This window comes from Dermochelys coriacea, chromosome 4, assembly GCF_009764565.3.
Source record: "Dermochelys coriacea isolate rDerCor1 chromosome 4, rDerCor1.pri.v4, whole genome shotgun sequence".
NCBI classification, from domain to species: Eukaryota; Metazoa; Chordata; order Testudines; family Dermochelyidae; genus Dermochelys; species Dermochelys coriacea.
In genome coordinates, this window is record NC_050071.1 from 130,465,226 (window position 1) to 130,486,698 (window position 21,473).

At 38.0% G+C, this 21,473-nt stretch overlaps 1 protein-coding gene across 1 annotated transcript in view; it reads left to right on the forward strand.

Annotated features, from left to right (window-relative positions):
* Positions 1–19,839, forward strand: part of RNF212 (ring finger protein 212) — a 31,533-nt gene extending 11,694 nt beyond the window's left edge. The window contains exons 4-12 of the mRNA XM_038400544.2: positions 1,081–1,137; positions 4,678–4,736; positions 5,684–5,748; positions 5,846–5,906; positions 7,343–7,388; positions 11,062–11,125; positions 13,296–13,368; positions 14,548–14,744; positions 19,383–19,839. Of these exons, the coding sequence (XP_038256472.2) occupies positions 1,081–1,137; positions 4,678–4,736; positions 5,684–5,748; positions 5,846–5,906; positions 7,343–7,388; positions 11,062–11,125; positions 13,296–13,368; positions 14,548–14,744; positions 19,383–19,420 (660 nt within the window). The 3' untranslated portion in view covers positions 19,421–19,839. The remainder of the gene's footprint in view (positions 1–1,080; positions 1,138–4,677; positions 4,737–5,683; positions 5,749–5,845; positions 5,907–7,342; positions 7,389–11,061; positions 11,126–13,295; positions 13,369–14,547; positions 14,745–19,382) is intronic.
* Positions 19,840–21,473: the final 1,634 nt, after the last annotated feature.

Genomic DNA, 21,473 nt, shown 5'->3' on the forward strand with positions numbered 1-21,473 from the left:
TAAAAAATTGTGAAATTCACTGCTAGGTTGTGTGTTCTTTTTACTGCCTTTCAATGAGTTCTGAAAAGAAAAACAACATCTACCTGGCAGGATGAAATCATTGTAGACGTGCCCTAGTTTTCCAGCTGCTGGAAAAATACATTATGTGTTTAACCCAACTATAAAAATAAAACTGATGCTATTGTGTGTAAATTTATACTCTGCTACTTCATATTAGTGAGATTTGCCACAATATGACAGTTTCCAAGTAGTTGGAAATTATTCTTTGAGTTCAGCAAGAGTTACTATTGACTAAAGTAGTACTAACAACTAAGCAGGATGTCTCACTCTGACCCGGGTCCTAGTGGGGGCCAGCTATGGTCATTCAATTCGGGTGAACTGCAAAGAATGGGGCAGACAATCCCCCCAAATTGGTGGATATTCCAATACTTATATTTACCAAGCCAGCATAAAACAGCTTCTTTATTAGCTCACTGGTTACTCAGAAGTCCAAACAACACAGTTCTGTTAAAGTGATCCGGCCTCAGGCCTCCATCCAGGTACCTAAGTCAAATATGATGATTTCTGAAAATCTTATTTCATCATATAAAAGAAAAGATTCTACCAGTACCAATGGATTGGATACATTACCTCCGAGGTTATTGAATATTCCAGATCTTACCCAAATTCACACTACAGCCAACTCTTATTAACTAAACTAAGCTTTATTAAAAAACAAAAGAGAGACAGTATGGTTAAAAGATCAATATACATACAGACATAAGTTCTATTCATTTAGGTGCAGATTCATAGCAGAGATGGTGAGCTTTGTAGTTGCAAAGAGTTCTTTTAGAAATAGTTCATAGGTTATAGTCCAGTGTCAAAATATCATATTCAGGGTGTACCAGCATAACTGGGACCTCGGTCTTGCGACTCAAACTTCCTCTGATGAAGCCTAAGCAGATCTGAGATGACAGAATCACTTCAGTTTCTTTTTCCTTCATGTTGTAGAAATGTACTATAGCTGAAGTGATTTCAATTTGTCCATATGATTAGCTGAAGACCATTACTACACTACTACCATTACTACATTATTTTTAGATTTCAGAATTTCAAGAAAAACACAGAAGGCGCTTATTAGCATACTACAGAGGAAAGGTAACTAAGCTTGACTTTGGGTGGGAAGGAGGATTGTTTTGTGTGCCTTATTTCTTTGGTTATATTTAGAAAACAACTTTTGATTGAACTTTCCTACTTATTAAGAGGGGGCTGTTAGCACCTGTCATGCTGTCTGGAGTGGCTCACCATGAATGCCTACCTCAGGGTAGGTTGTCAGAAAACAGGGCAGACATCGCAAACTGGTTGTGTAGTCTATAACTAGATTTCATCAAGCCAGTAACAAATGTGAACTGCTGGATCACTATACTAGTTTTACCATGGAGTCACAGACTCCTGACAGGTTTCAGAGTAGCAGCCGTGCTAGTCTGTATTCGCAAAAAGAAAAGGAGTACTTGTGGCACCTTAGAGACTAACAAATTTATTAGAGCATAAGCTTTCGTGAGCTACAGCTCGCTTATGCTCTAATAAATTTGTTAGTCTCTAAGGTGCCACAAGTACTCCTTTTCTTTTTACAGACTCCTGAGACTCTCCTGTCTATCTTGCCACCCAAACAAACTGGACATTGTGATGAAACAGTCACTTAGATGAAAAATCACACCATAGTCAGTTTGCTTCCAGTTCCTAGAGACTAATCACTTTACCCAGATCAGTTGGTACCCTAGATCTTGCACCAAAGGCAATGCTGGTAGCAAATGTTATAGTAAACTAACTAAAGGTTTATTGCTAAGAAAAGGAAATTAGAGTTATTGAGAGGTCAAAGCAGGTATAATATATGGACAGGTGAGTCACAGTCTATAATTCCAAATGGTAGCAGAGATGTTATAATCTGTCAGTTTCCCAAAAGTCTCTCAGGGCTACCCAGAATAACTCTGAGGACCACCAATTGCTGCAAGCAATTCTCAGTTCAGATTTTCTTTCAACCTGGGACCACTCCCTTTACTTCAGTGTTCTTCAAGTATTCATTGATGTTATGAGCAGAGTGATATAAGGTGGACAGGAGAGGAGAGGTGGCTAGAGGAATTTTTTCCCCTACTTATTATACTCCAACCCTTTTGTGCTGGAAAAATCCTTGCTGGGTCATAGGGCCAGGCAGTTCCATTGTCTACGTGAACTCCAAGATGTCCTTCAGATGAATTGTAAATTTCTTATTCACACCTCCCTCCCCCCACAGGGGAATGTCTGATTAAACAGGCAATGGCTCTTTAGCACCTTGCTGGCATGCCAATGTGCCTTTTTCTCTGAGAAAATGGTTTGTGGGAGTCACCCAGTACAACAACACATTTCAGTAACAATCATATAGCAAAAATCTCATAATTTTATCTGCAGTGATGTTACACACATCTTAATAGGACAATTATGTTCAGCAGATTATGAGTTTTTAAATGATACCTCACAAGGCATCCTTTCTACAAAACATATCATCATAACCATATAAAAGAGGTACAGGGTATCACATCAGGTATAGGGTGTCACAGAGGATAATCTGCTATTGCTACCAGTTATTTCATTAGCTCAAGGGGCAGAGGTTTTTTCAGTTTGCTTTTATAGAAACCTGGGTAATTATATACAAAAAAACTGTGTTAAAAGAACATCATTAAGATTGCAAGTCAAACACTCCAAAGTTAGGAAATGCCAGGATTAAACTTGTTTGTACAACCTTAATTCAACCTATTTATGCACATGCACTATGATAGAATCTTTAATTATATGATTGTGATGGAAAGCTTAAACTTCATTATCATGCTTCGTCACTAGGTGTTGCTGTTTGAAGATTACTGCAGCACATCTTCCCCGAGTGCTAGAGTCTGGAGACAGTCTACATTATTTTTTTTACAGTAAAGTTGTTGCTAGCATCAGTTTTTCTCTGTCTCTGTGTGACTAAGCTGACATGGTTTCAGAGTAACAATAGAAACTGCAGAATTTCATCATAATTCCTTATGCATGAGAGAACTTAATCTTTGACAGACCATCATACTAGAAGGAACAGTGTACATGATTTTGCATCACAGCTGAACTCCACAAGGTGAATAGGGAGATGCAGGTTAGGGTCGTAATCTACGCCAGGGTCGGCAACTGGCCCATCAGGGTAATCTGTTGACAGGCCACGAGATGTTTTGTTTATGTTGACCCCCGCAGCTCCAGTGGCCGCGGTTCGCCATTCCCGGCCAATGGGAGCTGTGGGAACCAGCAGTCAACACGTCCCTGTGACTTGCAGCTTCCTGCAGCTCCCACTGGCTGGGAACGGCGAACCGCGGCCACTGGGAGCTGCGGGGGGACTGGGCCTGTGGACGGTTAATATAAACAAAATGTCTCGTGGCCCGCCAATGGATTACCCTGATCGGCTGTGTGCCAGAGGTTGCCAGTCCCTGGCATGCTCTATTGAGACAGATATTGAGGCAACAGAAACTGTCGACATCTTCAGTTCATTCCAGAGTTTGAATCAATCAATCAAGCTGCAAATGCAGAACCAGGAGGAGATGATTCACCTATTCCAGAGCTGCCAAAGACAACCATTGCAAATAAAAGGCATCTTAGTCACCAAGTTGTTACCTGTTCTGGCTGTATAGTTAAAACAAACAGTATGATTTAAGGATGAATAGCAGATGGACACATGTTGAAATTTGAAGTTGGTTTAAAAAAAATAGTTTCATGGTTTTAAAATTGTTAAAAAGCAGAAAGAAAAAAATAAGGGTAGTTGTGGTGGAACTGCATTATAATGTTTAATTAGTAAGTGGTGCTGTGTGAAGAATACGGCGCGGCACATCTTTACCGAATGCTGGAGACACTCTACATTCCTTTTTTACCAAAAAAAAGTTATTGTTGCTCACGTCCATTTTTCCTCTGTCTCTGTGTGACTAACCTGGCACACCTAACCTGATTACATATTATTTTTCCACAGACTACCTGCCTTAATAATGTTCTTTTATCATAGCTTTTGTGTGAATGTTTGATTTCCTAGATATCTACTAGAGCAAACTGAAAAAAAATCATATTGACATGCACGTGATTCATTAAAGTTGTGACCTTTAGAGTGCTTGACTTTGCAAATCTTAATGTTCTTTTAATGTATTTTGTGTGTGTAATACAATCTATTGTATCTCTTGAAAATTCTTTTTGAATCAAGTCAGAGTACAAAGAAGGACTCTAAAAAGCTAATTGCATTGCAGCTCTCAGAAAGGAAATCTGTGATAACACTTTTTATATTTGGGTTTTTCATTTATTTTCATTCTTATTCACTCCAATTTTATATTGGGGACAAATATAAGATGAAAGATAGAAACAAACTTCCTTCAAACTCTCTTCTCAGTATCCCTTTACCAAAGCTTTGTAACATGGCAGTGCATTCTAGAATCAAAATTGAAGTTTACGTCAGCCAAAAAACATGTAGATCTTCAGAAATAAAATTGACTGTGATCCATATACCCACTACTCTGCTGACTCTTTCCGTACTGGTATGCCAATAGTATCTAAGAATAAATGTGATGCAATCAGTAAACTCTCTATAAAACTATGTGTTTGACAATCAAACTTTGTCTCGCATAAATAGAATTTTTATAAGTCTTTGATTATGTCATATAGATAGCAAAATTGGAAGAATCTCTTAAGAAGGCAACACAACAGATACATCAGATTCCATGGTAAGAGGCTTAGCATAGCAAAGATAAGTTTGAGGTATGCTTTGCGTTTGGAATACCGCATGTTTAACAAGAAGTTATATAAATTAAAATACAAAAAGAATCATGCTTATTTGCCTCTCTCTTCTATGAGGCATACTTGTGCGAGTAGATGAATTTATTATTTAGCTTTCTAGAAATGAATGAATGATCTTTTCTGTCATCCTACCTCTTCCCACTGATATGAACATAACATGACATGAAACAAGCTTCTTATTTTAACATTCAAATCAATAAGTATTCTAAGAAGTTAACATTTTTTTGCTGTCCATATTTTATGTTTGTACAGGCAGTGACTCAGATCTGAATAGATGTACATTTGAAAACTACTTGGTGTACTACGAGACAAGCATTTTTGTGTTATGTGGACTTTTAAAATCAATTTTTAAAACTTCACCATGTTAACTAGAAATATTTGCAAAAAGTCTGATGGGCCTGGCAAGTTTTCCATGTGGCTTATGGTTTTCTGAATAAACCTTCTGTACTCAACAAGGATTCCAGTGGACATTAGAAGTTCAGAAACACAAACAGCAGATCCTTCTGCATCTCATATGCAGGATGATATGTTAATGAATAAACACATGCATGTCAATATTTTTTCTTGAAAACTTTATTTAAAAAGGCTGAGGAAATTCACAAAGCTAAGGTTGCAGAGTTAATTGCAATTACTTGTACATTAATATTGAGCCTTTTAATAAGATAGTCTGCCAGATGTTACCATAAGTAGATATTGTTATGCATAGAGGAATTGGTGTGGACAATATAATACACATACAATAGACTTTATAGCTAATCATATGCATTTTTATGAGCAACTTTGGCAGTTAAAAGAGCAATAGATAGTAGTTATATAACTCAAACACATTTTTTGTTTAATTTTTGTCCATTGTAACTTTTGTTTTTGCATTTAGCATGAGGCCTCCCCAACAAACTACTCAACCTGCAGTTTCCGCTACAGTTAGAAATCCCATTTCCAGTAAGAGAAGTACTAATTTAAAACTTTAACTATGAAATATGTACCATTGATTGTAACAGTGTTCTAACATTCAGTTTAATTACTTTACTTCCTTCAGCAAAACAGAATGGATATTCTCCATACTCACTTCATCCCAGCTGCCCATCAATCTCAGAAAAGTAGGTACAGATCCATTAATTATCACTGAAAACCTTAGGAACAATGGGAGGTTTAAAATTAGCATTTGTCCAAAGCCTCTTATATTTACTTCAGAAGAGTATATGTCCCATTGGCTATGAGCCCAAACACTAATATTTATTCTAATTTTAGTTAGAATAACTCCTCAGTAGTGAGACTAAAGAATTGCTGAGAACGACAGCTATTTATGGTACCGTAGTCAATGAATTCAGGATGCAATTAGTTTAGTCTGCTAAGTACTAAAGATTGTTGTATTACTGGTATAGGCCTCAGTTCTGCAATGTATTAAAGCATGTCTTGAAGTCTTTAAACCATGATTTGAGGACTTCAATAGCTCAGACATAGGTGGGAGGTTTATTGCAGGAGTGGGTGGATGAGATTCGGTGGCATGCATTGTGCAGGAGGTCAGACTAATTGATCATAATGGTCCCTTCTGACCTTAATATCTATGAATCAATGTGACCAACAATAAGCATGTGAGTAGTTTCATTGATTTCAGTGGATCTACTCACATCTTTAAAGTTAGGCATGCACTTAAGCCATGCTGAATTGGGACCATAATTCCTACCTATATTTTTGTTTCAATCTCTTAAATAATTTAACGCAAAATTCTTTATTGACTTACTTCTGTGCAAACCCCACACTATCTTTAATGGAATTGCACAAATTATAATTCAGAGCAGAATTTGGTCCGAGAGAGACCAATATCATGTCAGAATCTGCATTTCTAATATTTAAGTTGTACATGACAATACAATTAACATTAATTTCTTAAAAAGATTTTCAAAAGTGTTGTCACTTAATTTTGAGAGACTTAATTTTTGGAGCTCCATTTGAGGTGACTTAAAGAGGTCTGATTTTCGGAGTGTAGGAGAGCAGCACTTTCTGAAAATCAGGATCCCCTTAATGTGTGTCATGTTAGGAACCTCAAATTATTAATCACTTTTTAAAATATTGGTCATATTTTTCATATCTGTTTCTAATGCTGTTTTAATCTGCTTTCCTCTCATTTATACACATAAACTGGGATTTTCAATGGAGTTTACAGGAATTAGATGCCCAAATCCTATTAAATTTCAAAGGGATTTGGCACCTCATTCCTTTAGGCTTCTTTCAAAATCCCAGCCATAACTCTCCATGTTTTGACAGCAGAGCAGATCTCATAACCTGTAACTGATACTGTTTAAAACAGCATGTTTTATTCATAATTCAGAATAATATTATTGTCTATATAAATGAAGGAGCTGTAAATAAATTTATTTATATTAACTAAAATAGTGCAATAAATACTGCAGTTATATATTATTTGTCATTCATGGATGTGAGGATATAACATATAATTTTCAATAATATTATTTTAATTAGAATACATTTGTTATTTATTATTACAACATGCACATTTATTTTGCATTACTAGGCTAGAATCTATGGAGGTTGACCATGTACCTTCCCCAGTGAGGAAAGTGAGTTCATTTCTATTTATTCAAACCTGGGTTCTCCTATATTCTGATAATCATTGTATAAAGCAACTCTTAGACTCCCGGGCCCTGATTCAGGACAATGCTTGAGCACATGCTTATTTTTAAGCGTGTGTCAAGGCTGATTCCACAAGCCATAAAGAAATAAAATCGGGAACAGTCAATATGGATTCACCAAGGGCAGGTCATGTGTGACCAACCTGATTGGCTTCTATGATGAGATAACTGGCCCTGTGGATGGGGGAAAGAGGTAGACGTGATATATCTTGACTTTAGCAAAGCTTTTGATACGGTCTCCCTCAGTATTCTTGCCAGCAAGTTAAAAAAGTATGGATTGGATGAATGGGCTGTAAGGTGGATAGAAAGCTGGCTAGATTGTCGGGCTCAACGGGTAGCGATGAACTGCTTGATGTCTAGTTGGCAGCTGGTATCAAGCGGAGTACCCCAGGGGCCGGTCCAGGGGCCGGTTTTGTTCAACATCTGTATTACTGATCTAGCTGATAGGATGGATTGCACCCTCAGCAAGTTAGCAGATGACACTAAGCTGTGGGGAGAGGTAGATATGCTGGAGGATGGGGATAGGGTCCAGAGTGACCTAGAGAAATTGGAGGATTGGGCCAAAAGAAATCTGATGAGGTTCAACAAGGACAAGTGCAGAGTCCTGCGCTTAGGACGGAAGAATCCCATGCACCGCTATAGGCTGGGGACCGACTGGCTAAGGAGCAGTTCAGCAGAAAAGGACCTGGGGATTACAGTGGATGAGAAGTTGGATATGAGTCAGCAGTGTGCCCTTATTCCCAAGAAGACTAACAGCATACTGGGCTGCATTAGTAGGAGCATTGCCAGCAGATCAAGTGAAGTGATTTTCCCCTCTGTTCGGCACTGGTGAGGCCACATCTGGAGTATTGCATCCAGTTTTGGGCCCCCCACTATGGAAAGAATGTGGTCAAATTGGAGAGAGTCCAGCGGAGTGTAACAAAAATAATCAGGGGACTGGGGCACATGAGAGGCTGAGGGAACTAGGCTTGTTTAGTCTGCAGAAGAGAAGAGTGAGGGGGATTTGATAGCAGCCTTCAACTATCTGCAGAGGGGTTCCAAAGAGAATGGAGCTCAGCTGTTCTCAGAGGTGCAAATGACAGAACAAGGAGCAGTGGTCTCAAGTTGCAGTGCGGAAGATCAAGATTGGATATTAGGAAACACTATTTCACTAGGAGGGTGGTGAAGCACTGAAATGGGTTATCTAGAGAGGTGGTGGAATCTCCATCCTTAGAGGTTTTTAAGGCCTGGCTTGACAAAGTTGGTGTTGGTCCTGCTTTGAGCAGGGGGTTGGACTAGATGAGGTCTCTTCCAACCCTAATCTTCTATGATTCTATGAAAAGAGATAAACCTAATCACATCTTCCTAGACATTTCCTGATCTACTTACATATCTGGGGTTTCATAGATTCATAGATACTAAGGTCAGAAGGGACCACTCTGATCATCTAGTCCGACCTCCTGCACAGCGCAGGCCACAGAATCTCACCCACCCACTCCTATGAAAAACCTCACCTATATCTGAGCTATTGAAGTCCTTAAATCCTGGTTTAAAGACTTCAAGGAGCAGAGAAGCCTCCCTCAAGTCACCCATGCCCCATGCTACAGAGGAAGGCGAAAAACCTCCAGGGCCTCTCCAATCTGCCCTGGAGGAAAATTCCTTCCCGACCCCAAATATGGTGATCAGCTAAACCCTGAGCATATGGGCAAGATTCACCAGCCAGATACTACAGAAAATTCTTTCCTGGGTAACTCAGATCCCATCCATCTAATATCCCATCTCAGGGGATTAGTCCTATTTACCCTGAATATTTAAAGATCAATTACTTACCAAAATTCCATTATCCCATCATACCATCTCCTCCATAAACTTATCAAGTAGAATCTTAAAACCAGATAGATCTTTTGCCCCCACTGTTTCCCTTGGAAGGCTATTCCAAAACTTCACTCCTCTGATGGTTAAAAACCTTCGTCTGATTTCAAGTCTAAACTTCCTGGTGGCCAGTTTACACCCATTTGTTCTTGTGTCCACATTGGTGCTGATCTTAAATAATTCCTCTCCCTCTCCTTTATTTATCCCTCTAATATATTTATAGAGAGCAATCATATCTCCCCTCAACCTTCTTTTAGTTAGGCTAAACAAGCCAAGCTCCTTAAGTCTCCTTTCATAAGACAAGTTTTCCATTCCTCGGATCATCCTAGTAGCCCTTCTCTGTACCTGCTCCAGTTTGAATTCATCCTTTTTAAACATGGGAGACCAGAACTGCACACAGTATTCTAGGTGAGGTCTCACCAGTGCCTTCTATAATGGTACTAAAACATCCTTATCCCTACTGGAAATGCCTCTCCTGATGCATCCCAAAACCGCATTAGCTTTTTTCACAGCCATATCACATTGGCAGCTCATAGTCATCCTATGAGTTGTTTCTAGGTATGATTTGATAATTTTTCATACCTTTGGCAAGCTCTTACAGCACTGTTCCAGCCATGTCCCTGCTTTCCGTGAGAAGAACCACATACAGACAAAGGGGTGTCTTATTTCAATTTTGAAAAGTTCTAGCCTTCCCATTGGCTCTTTTGGCCAGGTGCCCACTCACTTCCTTTTACCTATGCATGCAGTCAGACTCTTTAACCCTTTACAGGTACAGCAAGTAGAGAACAGCTACCAAGAGGAATTTTATAGCTAACTGGCTCGCTGAGTGTCCATAAAAGGGAGTTCCTCCCCCACCCCACTTCATTTATCACAGCATGTTTAAGTGCTTGCATGCTTTTCAGAACAAGGATTTTTTTGAAGCACTAGTTATTAAATTCCAGCAGTTAGTTTCTAATAGTCCATCCTTTGAATACAATAAATAGAGATGTAGCCACATGCTATTACCAAGTCATATAGCAAAATGCTTGAAATCTGTTCTGAAATGAATCCCAATATGTTAACATTACAAGAATGTTGTAATCATCCTCTATCATCTGTATGCAGGAACTTCAGAGTTTAGGTTAAACTTAAAAGAAATCTCAACATTTTAAGGGATGCAAATGCACAGTTAAGGCACCCAGACAATCTTAACTTTTTGCTGTAGTGGCACTAGCCTCCAATCTTTCCTTGTTTTTATCTTACATAAGGTCTGAACAGTCTTGTAATTTTTTTTATCCTTAACTTACTAATATATACTATCAACCCTGTCTCCAGTATTTTGTCTGAGAATTTTTGCTTTATAGCTATATATGTTAAATGAAAATATCTCTGATGCCCAGTTGAAAAGAGCTATTTTGTTGAATTACTGTAAGTGCTGATTGCCAGAAAAAGGTTCTGAGAGGGTTACTGAGTAGAGAAATGAGGCATGGAGGGGAAATAGAAATCACTATGTGTGGGCATCATTTTGAAAATGAAGGCAGCATATATATGTGCTGCACTACATTCAAACTACATGAATGCTGCATACACCCGTACCATTATGCATTAAGTCACTATGCATGAAGAGTAGTCTCACATTTGAGCAGTATTTATCAAAATATTTAAAATGTTTTACCTTAATGTTTTATAAAATATGTATAATTTATTGTTAAAGTGCATTAATAAATAGCACATGCATTATACTATTATTAATACCTTTCCATGAACTTAGCCTGAGACAGTGACTGGACCAACAAGACTGTCATTGATCAGCCCACCTCATGATGGACGTATGGGTAAGATTTTTTTTAAGTACCTGTCTAGACATAATGTATTATATATCTATAATGCTTAGTTTTAAGCATATGTGTAAAGTTAAATACATGCTTGAGTGATTTGTTGAATAGGGATGGATTGCTGATTTGAGCCCTCTGAGCTGTAAGGAAGGAAGCTGTAGAGAGATCAGTCCAGTAAGAAGGAGCTAGTTAAGAAGCAGAAATGAAGTGATCAGTGGGTGACCCCTTTAAACTAAGTAATGTTTGCTAAACAACCATTGTTAATAGTTGCAGAACAATTAGACTAATGTAATGCTCAGAAACAGAAGTGATTTACTTGTGGTGCATGCACAGCCTTTTACTTGATTAGTATACTGTCTTATTAGTTATTATAGATTAACATTATCTTAGTACAGACATTTGGTGTGAAAAGGAAAAAAATGAAGTTTGGTAATGAAAGTAAGAGGCCAAATTGGAAGCTTCATAAGACCTGATTTCTGCTAGCACAAGGGTGGGGTGAGAATGGGGAATGGCTATTGTGGCTTTAAGTCACCTTTGCACCTTCCCAATAGTGGGTTGTTCTGGGGTTGGAGAGGTCTCTGAGGTAAACTAGACAACCCTGGAGGCATGTCTATGTTATGGAAACCTTTCTGGGGTGTACTGTGTGCCACAATGTTTCCCAGATCTTCCGCAATGCTGTATCCTGTAGAACCATCTCCAATATGCCCCTCTCACCTCCAGCCTTATTCCCAGCATGCTTCCTTATACCACAGCTTGTGGGGGAGTCCACAGGAGGCAGCCTTATGGCTGGCAGTTCCTGCACCAGGGTAATTCTCCACCAGATGGATAAAGAATTTTTAGGGGCCCTTTACGCTCCTCTAGCCATCTTACATGATGTAAAAAAGCTGGAGCAAAGGTGCTCCAGGGCTGAAATGGCATTCCTCATATTTTAAAGTTTAAAGTTCTGCACATGCTTAAGTGTTTCACAAGATCAGGGCTGCATTGTTCAGCACCTTGCTGGATTGAGTCCTTAGTTTGTGTGCAATACACATGATTTTGTAATTGTAATACACATACTTTTCTTTCTACTTATCAGTAACCAATAATGATTTTATCATCTATTTCATATTTTATTTAAATGTTCAGATCCTCCGAAGCTACATATTTCCTTTCAAGATGTCTGTATGTCTACAGCTTTGGATAAGCATTTTGTCATGATGTTTAAATATAAACAAATGGATGAAATGAATTAAATAATAAAACTGAGCATAAATGTAAATCAGAGTCAGCGCTAGGCATGAGCACACTACGCAATTGCTTAGGGCCCTGAGCAGCTCAAGGGGGCCCCTATTCGCTTTTTATTATGTGTTAGGGGGGAGTATTCCTGTTTAGAGCCCCTAATGGGCTAGCACCACCTCTGACATAAATAAAATTAAATGCTTTGCACGTTTCAGGATTCAGCCCAAAGAAAATAAAGGTTTGCAGTTGACAAAGTTCAGTGAATCAAAGCAATCTGGTACAATAGGCATAGTGCTTGCAAAATTGAATATTAATACAGAGAGCAATTTCTTGGTAAACTAAGGAAAGCTTCTTAAGAAAGGATGGGTGAAAGAAAAAAACAATAATTGGAGAATTGAAGCAGCTCGGTGGATGCTCTTTTAATATTTTAATTGACGAGCAGGAAAAAGAAACTTAACAAAAGAGGTGGGCAAATTTTTTCACCCAAATCCTCTTTTTACCAAAAAATGTACATTTGGTTTGATCAACATTTCACAAATTGATGTAGAATTTGTCAGATTATTTCAGTTGGAAAAAAACCCTTAAACTTTTTTTTATTTTATTGAAAAACTCCAGAAAAAAATTGTGTTGGGTCAACTGAAATAAATTTTTGTTTTAAATTTTTTATATGGTTAGTGAACTGAAAAATTAGCTATTCACACAGCTGTACACAATTTTAATACTATGTTACTCCCTCATCCACATACTAGTTGTTATATTCTGCCGCCACAACGAGCCTACCTCTATCCTTCACTTTTTGTCCTCAGAGCTCTCCACCATTGTTTATGCTGGCATAAACCTGTGGTGAATTTGGCTCAAAGTTTATAAACTAAGATTCTTACCTTTGTCTCCAAAAATGATACCTTCAGGAAAGGTGCACTTAATTTTTAATATCGTTGTTAAATCATTGTAGGTAGTGTTTCTTATAAAAGTTGTCAATCATCGGGACTAACAGCAAGTCAAAATAGCACAGCAGGATCTCTAAGGTAACTAGATACAGCTCATGCTTTCAAAATGTTACAGCTTTTGTAAAGAGAATGAAATTAAATCTTGCCTTACTTCATAATAAATCTATGTAGTGTAAAGGCTGTATTGTGTATTTGCCTTTCCAAAAAAGAAAAGATAATTGTGCAAGCTAACTGTAATTTATACACGTTTTTTATTCTTGTTGGATAGCCTGATTTTTAAACTATGGGTTCCAAAATTTGCAAAGGCAGTTAGGGTATATATAGCTGTTTGCACCTGCAATATGGTATTTGCACACAAAAATCTGTCTCTAATGTGAACAAAGTGGCCAAAATCTTTGTTTTATGTCTCATCTGAAAGGCAGCACTTCCACCAGCACAATATTGCATTCATTATACTTGGGATATGGCTTCTGTAATTACTCAGAGAGAATAGTGCTACCAACTAAATCACCTGAAACACTTCCTGCAGCACCTACATCTCACTTAGAAGTTTCTCATCCAAGTATTTTTAAACTTGCATGAACTGTGGAAATCACAGAACAATGTGATATGGTTCCAGACCATGGAAGTGCATTGCATCCACAATTTTCAATCATAAGAATAGAAAAATGGCCATACTGGGTTAGACCAATGGTCCATCTAGCCCAGTAGCTTGTCTTCCCACTGTGGCTGGTGCCAGATGCTTCAGAGGGAATGAACAGAAACGGCAATTATCAAGTGATCTGTTACTTGTCATCCAGTCCAGCTTCTGGCAGTCAGAGGCTTGGAGGACACCCAGAGGATGACTATCTTGGCTAATAGCCATTGATGGACCTATCGTCCATGAACTTGTCTAATTCTTTTTTGAACTCAGTTATACTTTTGGAGGTGTGTTGTGTGACCTTATGTTTGTTTTAAACCTGCTACCTATTAATTTCGTATTATTATACATTTTCAGATTGATATTAAAATACATAATACAAATATAAAAATGACCTTTTTTCCTGTTTCATCACTTTCTCCCTTGTCTTGTCTTTCAGTTGTTTGAAAAAATGTCACCTAACAGTCTAAGATTCTGATAAATAATACATGTGTGTGTGCAATAACTGATGATAATTTTTTCCTTTAAAATATAAACTTTGAGAATTTCTTTAACAGTTTTTGAAACCTATTGAAGTATAAAAATGTCTCAGATCTTTTCACTGATTGCATTAACAGGACAACACCACTAAGAATACCAAATAACGGACATTCATTCACTTCATCATCTGGATCACAAAGTACTAGAATAGGCTTATGGGATACTTCTGGTTTCAGAACTCCTCAGTTGTATGCATGTACACCACCTTCCTCACAGGCATCTGTAACAAGACATCCAATCACCATCTCCAGTCTTCTACACAGGCAACATATAGGCAAGTAAATTCTATGAATTATCAAAATTAAATTATTTGCCTTGAAAAGTTTTCAAGGTACAATATAAATTATTGATTATGCAATGCACAAGTTATAATTTTGGAAAATGTAGGGTATAATATCAACACAATGTGAAGTCTTCCATACAATATTTAGAGTCGTTGAGAATGTATCTTTTGTTTTAATTTGTATGATGATATTATAATAAAGATATAGAGAAGCTTAAATCTAGTAATTTTAATATTTGCTTTTAAGCAAAGTCCCAGTTTTGAAAAATTCAATCTATATAATAATTTGGTAAAAGCTATTGTGATGGCAACTTTAATGTACTTCTTTTTCCCTTAGTTAATCCCTTGAAATCTGTAATTATTCAGAGGCAAAAAACTTGAATAAGAAGTTATTACCACTGACCTTTTTGGCAAATACCCTAAGAGATTTTTAAAAATGTAATGTTATTTGAATATAAGGCTACATTAAACCCCCATAGCTGGCCTATGTCAGCTGACTTGGGCTCGCAGGGTTTGGGCTGTGGGGTTATAAAATTGCAGAGTAGACATTTGGGTTTGGGCTGGAGTCCAGAGTCTGGGACTATTCCCACTCGTGGAATAGTCGTGGGGTCCCAGAGCTCAGCCTGCAGCCCAAGCCCAAACATCTACACCTAAATTTTACACCCCTGCAACCTGAACCCCATGAGCCAGGTCAGCCGCAGGTGTTTAATTGCAATATAGGCTTGCTCTGAAAGTCTTGAAATCAACAGCAGTGGTGGCCTTGCCTTCTTGAAGAAACTGCAGATGCAGATGATAAACATGCAAGAGTGAGTGGTTCTAATTGGCTGCAGTTTAGTTTTCATAAATAGCATGCACTTGGTGTCTACGGATTATTGGGGCTTCAGATGCTGAACAACATGAGGCTGTTTATGGTCCTTCTGCAGTTGACAGCCAGATAATAGCAGGGAGAAGCTGGTGCCAGCTCTGGTACCTCCATTAACCCCACCCTCCTCTTCCCCAACATCACTATGGTAACATCAAAACCTTCCTTCCTCCAAAGTTTCAGTTATGATAAGGGCTAGGGAAAGAAAACAGAGCATATAAGGGGGTATCCTGGAAGGAGTTCTATAGGACCTGGGGAAGAGTAATGAACCAGGTGAACTGGAGGTATAAATGTGGTAGGAGTATTCTGAAGAGATGAACTAGAGGCTCTGGGAGGACAAAGGTATTAAATGTAGAGCTGAATGGGAACCCTGAAGAGACAGTGGAGGGTTTCAGCTGTGAACCTTCAGCAATGAATTTAGGAATGTCTGGCGTAGATAGAGAGAATCTCTTAGTGCAGGGATGAACAGTAGTGGTGGGGATAAACTGAGGGACCATGTGTAATGAACTGAAGGGTCTGTAGGTAGTAGTTGGAAGGATGGGTAGGATGTTGCTGGAGAGTGAGGAGCAGTTGGGAGGTCCTGAGGAGGAAGAGGAACTGTGTGGAAAAGAAACCAGGAGATCCTGAGAGTCAAGGAAAAAAAGAACTGGTAGTGATCTGGATAGGAGCTGGAGGGAACTAGTGGAGAAGCTGATGAATGATTGCTCCGGGACTGAGCATGGAGGACTGGAAGAAATTCAGAAAGGATGGGGTAGAATAATTAGCAGGTAAGGGAAAGAAGGAAGAAAGGAGTCCAAAGATGGAAGAGAGAGAAGTGATGACACTCAGGGGAGACAGAAAATAAGGAGAGAAGGGGGGATTGAAGAGGAAGAGAAAGTTATTCTTCAAGAGATGTCCCTGTGGGTGCTCCACTTCAGGCCAAGATGTGTCCCAGCACCTTCATTCGGAGATACTGCTGACTGCTTCTTATTTACAATGTCACCTGAAAGTGAGAAAAGGCGTTCACATGGCACTTTTGTAGCTGGCATTGCAAGGTATTTATGTGGCAGATATGCTAAACATTCGTATGCCCCTTCGTGCTTCGGCCACCATTCCAGAGGACATGCTTCCATGCTGATAATGCTTGTTAAAAAAATAATGCGTTAATTAAATTTGTGACTGAATTCCTTGGGGGAGAATTGTATGTCCCATGCTCTGTTTTACCCGCATTCTGCCATATAATTCATGTTATAGCAATCTCGGATGGTGACCCAACACATGTTCGTTTTAAGAACACTTTCACAGCAGATTTGACAAAACATAAAGAAGATACCTGTCAAGGTTCCTTCCCCATTTTGAATCCTAGGGTACAGATGTGGGGACCTGCATGAAAGACCCCCTTAGCTTATTCTTACCAGCTTAGGTTAAAAACTTCCTCAAGGTACAAACTTTGCCTTGTCCTTGAACCCTGTGCTGCTACCACCAAGCATGTTAAACAAAGAACAGGGAAAGAGCCTACTTGGAAATGTCTTCCCACCAAAATATCCCCCCAAGCCCTACACCAACTTTCCTGGGGAAGGCTTGATAAAAATCCTCACCAATTTGTACAGGGGAACACAGACCCAAACCCTTGGATCTTAAAAATAATGAAAAATCAATCAGGTTCTTAAAAGAAGAATTTTAATTAAAGAAAAGGTAAAAGAATCACCTCTGTAAAATCAGGATGGTAAATACCTTACAGGGTAATCAGATTCAAAACCTAGAATCTAGGCAAAACCTTAAGTTACAAAAAGACTCAAAACAGGAATATACATTCCATTCAGCACAGCCTATTTTACCAGCCATTGAACAAAAGGAAAACTAATGCATTTCTAGCTAGATTACTTACTAACGTTTTACAGGAGTTCTGAGCTGCATTCCTGATCTGTTCCCGGCAAAAGCATCACACAGACAGACAGACCCTTTGTTCCCTCCACTCCAGCTTTGAAAGTATCTTATCTCCTCATTGGTCATTTTGGTCAGGTGCCAGCGAGGTTATCTTAGCTTCTTAACCCTTTACAGGTGAAAGGGTTTTGCCTCTGGCCAGGAGGGATTTTATAGGACTGTGGACAGAAAGGTGGTTACCCTTCCCTTTATATTTATGACAGTATCAATGTGAGATTTTTAAGAATAGATAAAGCACTCGACGCAAGGTTTAAGAATCTGAAGTGCCTTCCAAAATCTGAGAGGGACAAGGTGTGGAGAATGCTTTCAGATGTCTTAAAAGAGCAACACTCTGACGCGGAAACTACGGAACCCGAACTACCAAAAAAGAAAATCAACTTTCTGCTGGTGGCATGTGACTTGGATGATGAAAATGAACCGCTCTGCTTTGGATCATTATCGAGCAGAACCCGTCATCAGCATGGACGCATATATTCTGGAATGGTGGTTGAAGCATGAAGGGACATATGAATCTTTAGCGCACCTGGCACGTAAATATTTTGCAATGCCAGCTACAACAGTGCCATGTGAATGCCTGTTCTCACTTTCAGGTGACATTGTAAACAAGACATGGGCAGCATTATCTCCTGCAAATTGTAACCAAACTTGTTTGTCTGAGCAATTGGCTGAAGTAGGACTGAGTGAACTAGTAGGTTCTAAAGTTTTACATTGTTTTATTTTCGAATGCAGTTATTTTTCGTACATAATTCTACATTTGTAAGTTCAACTTTCATGATAAAGAGATTGCACTACAGTACTTGTATTAGGTGAATTGAAATATACTATTTCTTATTTTTTACAGTGCAAATATTTGTAATAAAAATAAATATAAAGTGAACACTGTACATTTTGTATTCTGTGTTGTAATTTAAATCAATATTTGAAAATGTAGAAAACATCCAAAAATATTTAAATAAATGGTATTCTATTTTGTTTAACTGTATGATCAATCGTGATAAATTTTTTTAAATTGCGTGATTAATCACAATTAATTTTTAATCGCTTGACAGCCCTATTTATAATATATTCAAAAATTGCAATTCAGATGTAAAATTGCAAGCTTCCTTCCCAAAAAGCTAGTAAGAAGCACCATTCTGTCCCAAGACCAACAGTCAGAAAAATTTGGAGTTTGTAGGCCAAGCAGTTTTGGAAATATGACAAGCCAGAAAGAAAGAGAGATTAAATCAACCTTAATTGTTGAACCCCCATATCTTCCAAAAGCATTATGCAATTTGCCCCAGAAATGTCTTCTGTGGGCTATGATCTGGCTTGTGAAATGACATATGCATGTGATGGATTTGGGAAAAATGGGTGATAGAGGATTGGGTAGAAAACTGGACATGTAATAATGGAAAGATATCTTGAGCTTCAACTATAGGAACAAAGATCTGATCTCAGTTTCTGGTGTAAATCCAGTAATTTAAATGTAGTGTAATACGGTTTCTCTGAATTTACGTTAGTATAACTGAGATGAGAGTCGTGTCTTTTAAACAATTAGAATCCTAATTCTAAGTATGGGAGTCAATCCTGTTCACAAGTACACTGACACTTATTTTCATGTTCCCTGTAAAATCACTTACCATATTTGCACTTGCATACATAGAAACAGCTTTGCCAAAATTCACAGCAACACGTGTTCCTTTGTTTGTTTTTTATATTAATATTTATAATGATTTTTCATTTTTGATTTTTATTCTTATTTTTCTTAACAAAATAGATTTTACTTAAACAAATGAATGCAATGATTCTTTAGCTTTATGTAAAAATATTTATACCTTTGTATTTTTAAATCTTCCTTATTATAGGATCTACTAATCTTGGAGGACATTCGGTAGAAAGATAAGCAAATGTCTGCAATCTATATTGTTCAATAAGCATCTGGAGAAACCCTCCACTAGCTTGTGTACATCAGAAAATATATGTAATTTCTATAAAATGTAATGTTGGAATAAAACAACAAACTGGTCACCTTTGTGAAAGCAGTCTTAAAATAATATTGCTAATTAAAATCCACAGTTCTTTTAAATGGAAATGGAAAATGTTTTACTGTTCTTAAAATCTTTGACCAAAAATGTATTGCATAAATATTCATGCTTTTGTAACCAGGTATCAAGACTAACATGACTGCATATTCAATAAGCACTTGTTTAAAGTACTCTTCTGTTGGTGAGAGCTTATAAATTCTCTGAATCGCCAAACTAGCTATGTATAGCTCTATGAGTAGCTTTAAAGTGCATATTTGTTTAAATGGTTGTACACATATACACTATTGTGTGCATGCTCTGTATTAGAGATGGGTCTAAATCAAAACTCCATTTCCTAACATCTTAATCTTTGGTGGTATTTGAATCCAGGATACCAGATCTTGATTTCTATTCAAAAGACCACTGTTGGCTTCCACTAGAGAAATGCACAAGTTTTCTGGGATTTTAAGTTCTGGCAGGCACTGCTGTGCCCATGAGTATAATAAAGTAAGAGATTCAACACTCCACAAAGTCCACCACTGGATTTGTTTGGCACTCCCCACTTGCCAGACAGCAGAGAGTAAAGTGGGGGAAGAGCAGCAGGTACTCCCATGAAGAGACTGGAAGTCTGTCTGCTACCCTGATAAAACACAGCGATAATGAATGGGGGTCTGGAGATCAGCAGGGGGCCTGGGTGATAGAGGTCTTTTGAGAACAACTCTTGGTCTTGTAAGAACAGCTGTTCTTATGAAATTTCCACCATTTTAGTTCAGATGCTTGGTCTGAATTTGGATCCAAACTGCTACCTTGGTTTGAATAAAATCTCAATTCCAACTTTGACAGCATCCAATTTTAAGCACATCTGGGTCAGCCCATTTCAATTCAATACACAATTTTCTATGCTCATAACTGATACATTGAAAAAATGTTTTTTCAAACCAAGTAAAGGCTTCATTGAGACTTATCTCCATAACAAGTTTCAAGCTACACATTTGAGATGTTTTTATTGCAGACACGTTCAGAAATGTGTGGCTAATATTATGTTACTTTATTTATTTTACAGTAGAAAGTTTTGTCCCCACTCTCCTCTAACTTAAATAGCAGAAAAGATTCCCAAATAATCCACCTTCAGGCAGAATTTTATCCCAAACTGAATGATTTAGAAAGATATTAACATAAAAACAAAGGATTATAATGAAAATTACCGGTAATTTACATACTTCCACTCTGCTTACAATACCTCTGAGAGGTGAAGTCATAAAAATGGCATTGCAAGCTTCCATGCTAAATAGGTGTCAATGATTTCCATATCAGATTAGTTCAGAGTACAAGTAAAAGATATTTTTCTGAACTGCCATCTCATCTCACTGCAAATTCATCCTGGGATCTGAAAGTCAAGCTGTGTTCTTTCTGGCTTCGGAAAGCCAAATTCTGCCCTTGGTTATAACTGTTGAACTTCATTGCTTTCTGTGGAATTGCACAGGTGTAATTGAAGGCAGAATGGAACACAATGACATTGCATAATTGGCTCTTCAAATGGAACTTACTTAACAGTTTTGTTGATGTTGAACATACCTGGAAACAATCCAGTTCACTCTTAGAGCTGTTGATTCTGCAGAGCTGACAGTAATTAAAAGTAGTAAAAACTTACTTCTGTCATTAAAATAAGCAGGTGTGACTCTGAATACACACAGGGAGCAGATTGTGTGAGTAGGAAGTTACCATATTTACATAGTTCACTTTTATAATGAAAAATGACTTACTAAACTGTTTCAGAGTAGCAGCCGTGTTAGTCTGTATTCGCAAAAAGAAAAGGAGTACTTGTGGCACCTTAGAGACTAACAAATTTATTTGAGCATAAGCTTTCGTGAGCTACAGCTCACTTCATCGGATGCATTTGGTAGAAAATACAGTGGGGAGATTTATATATAC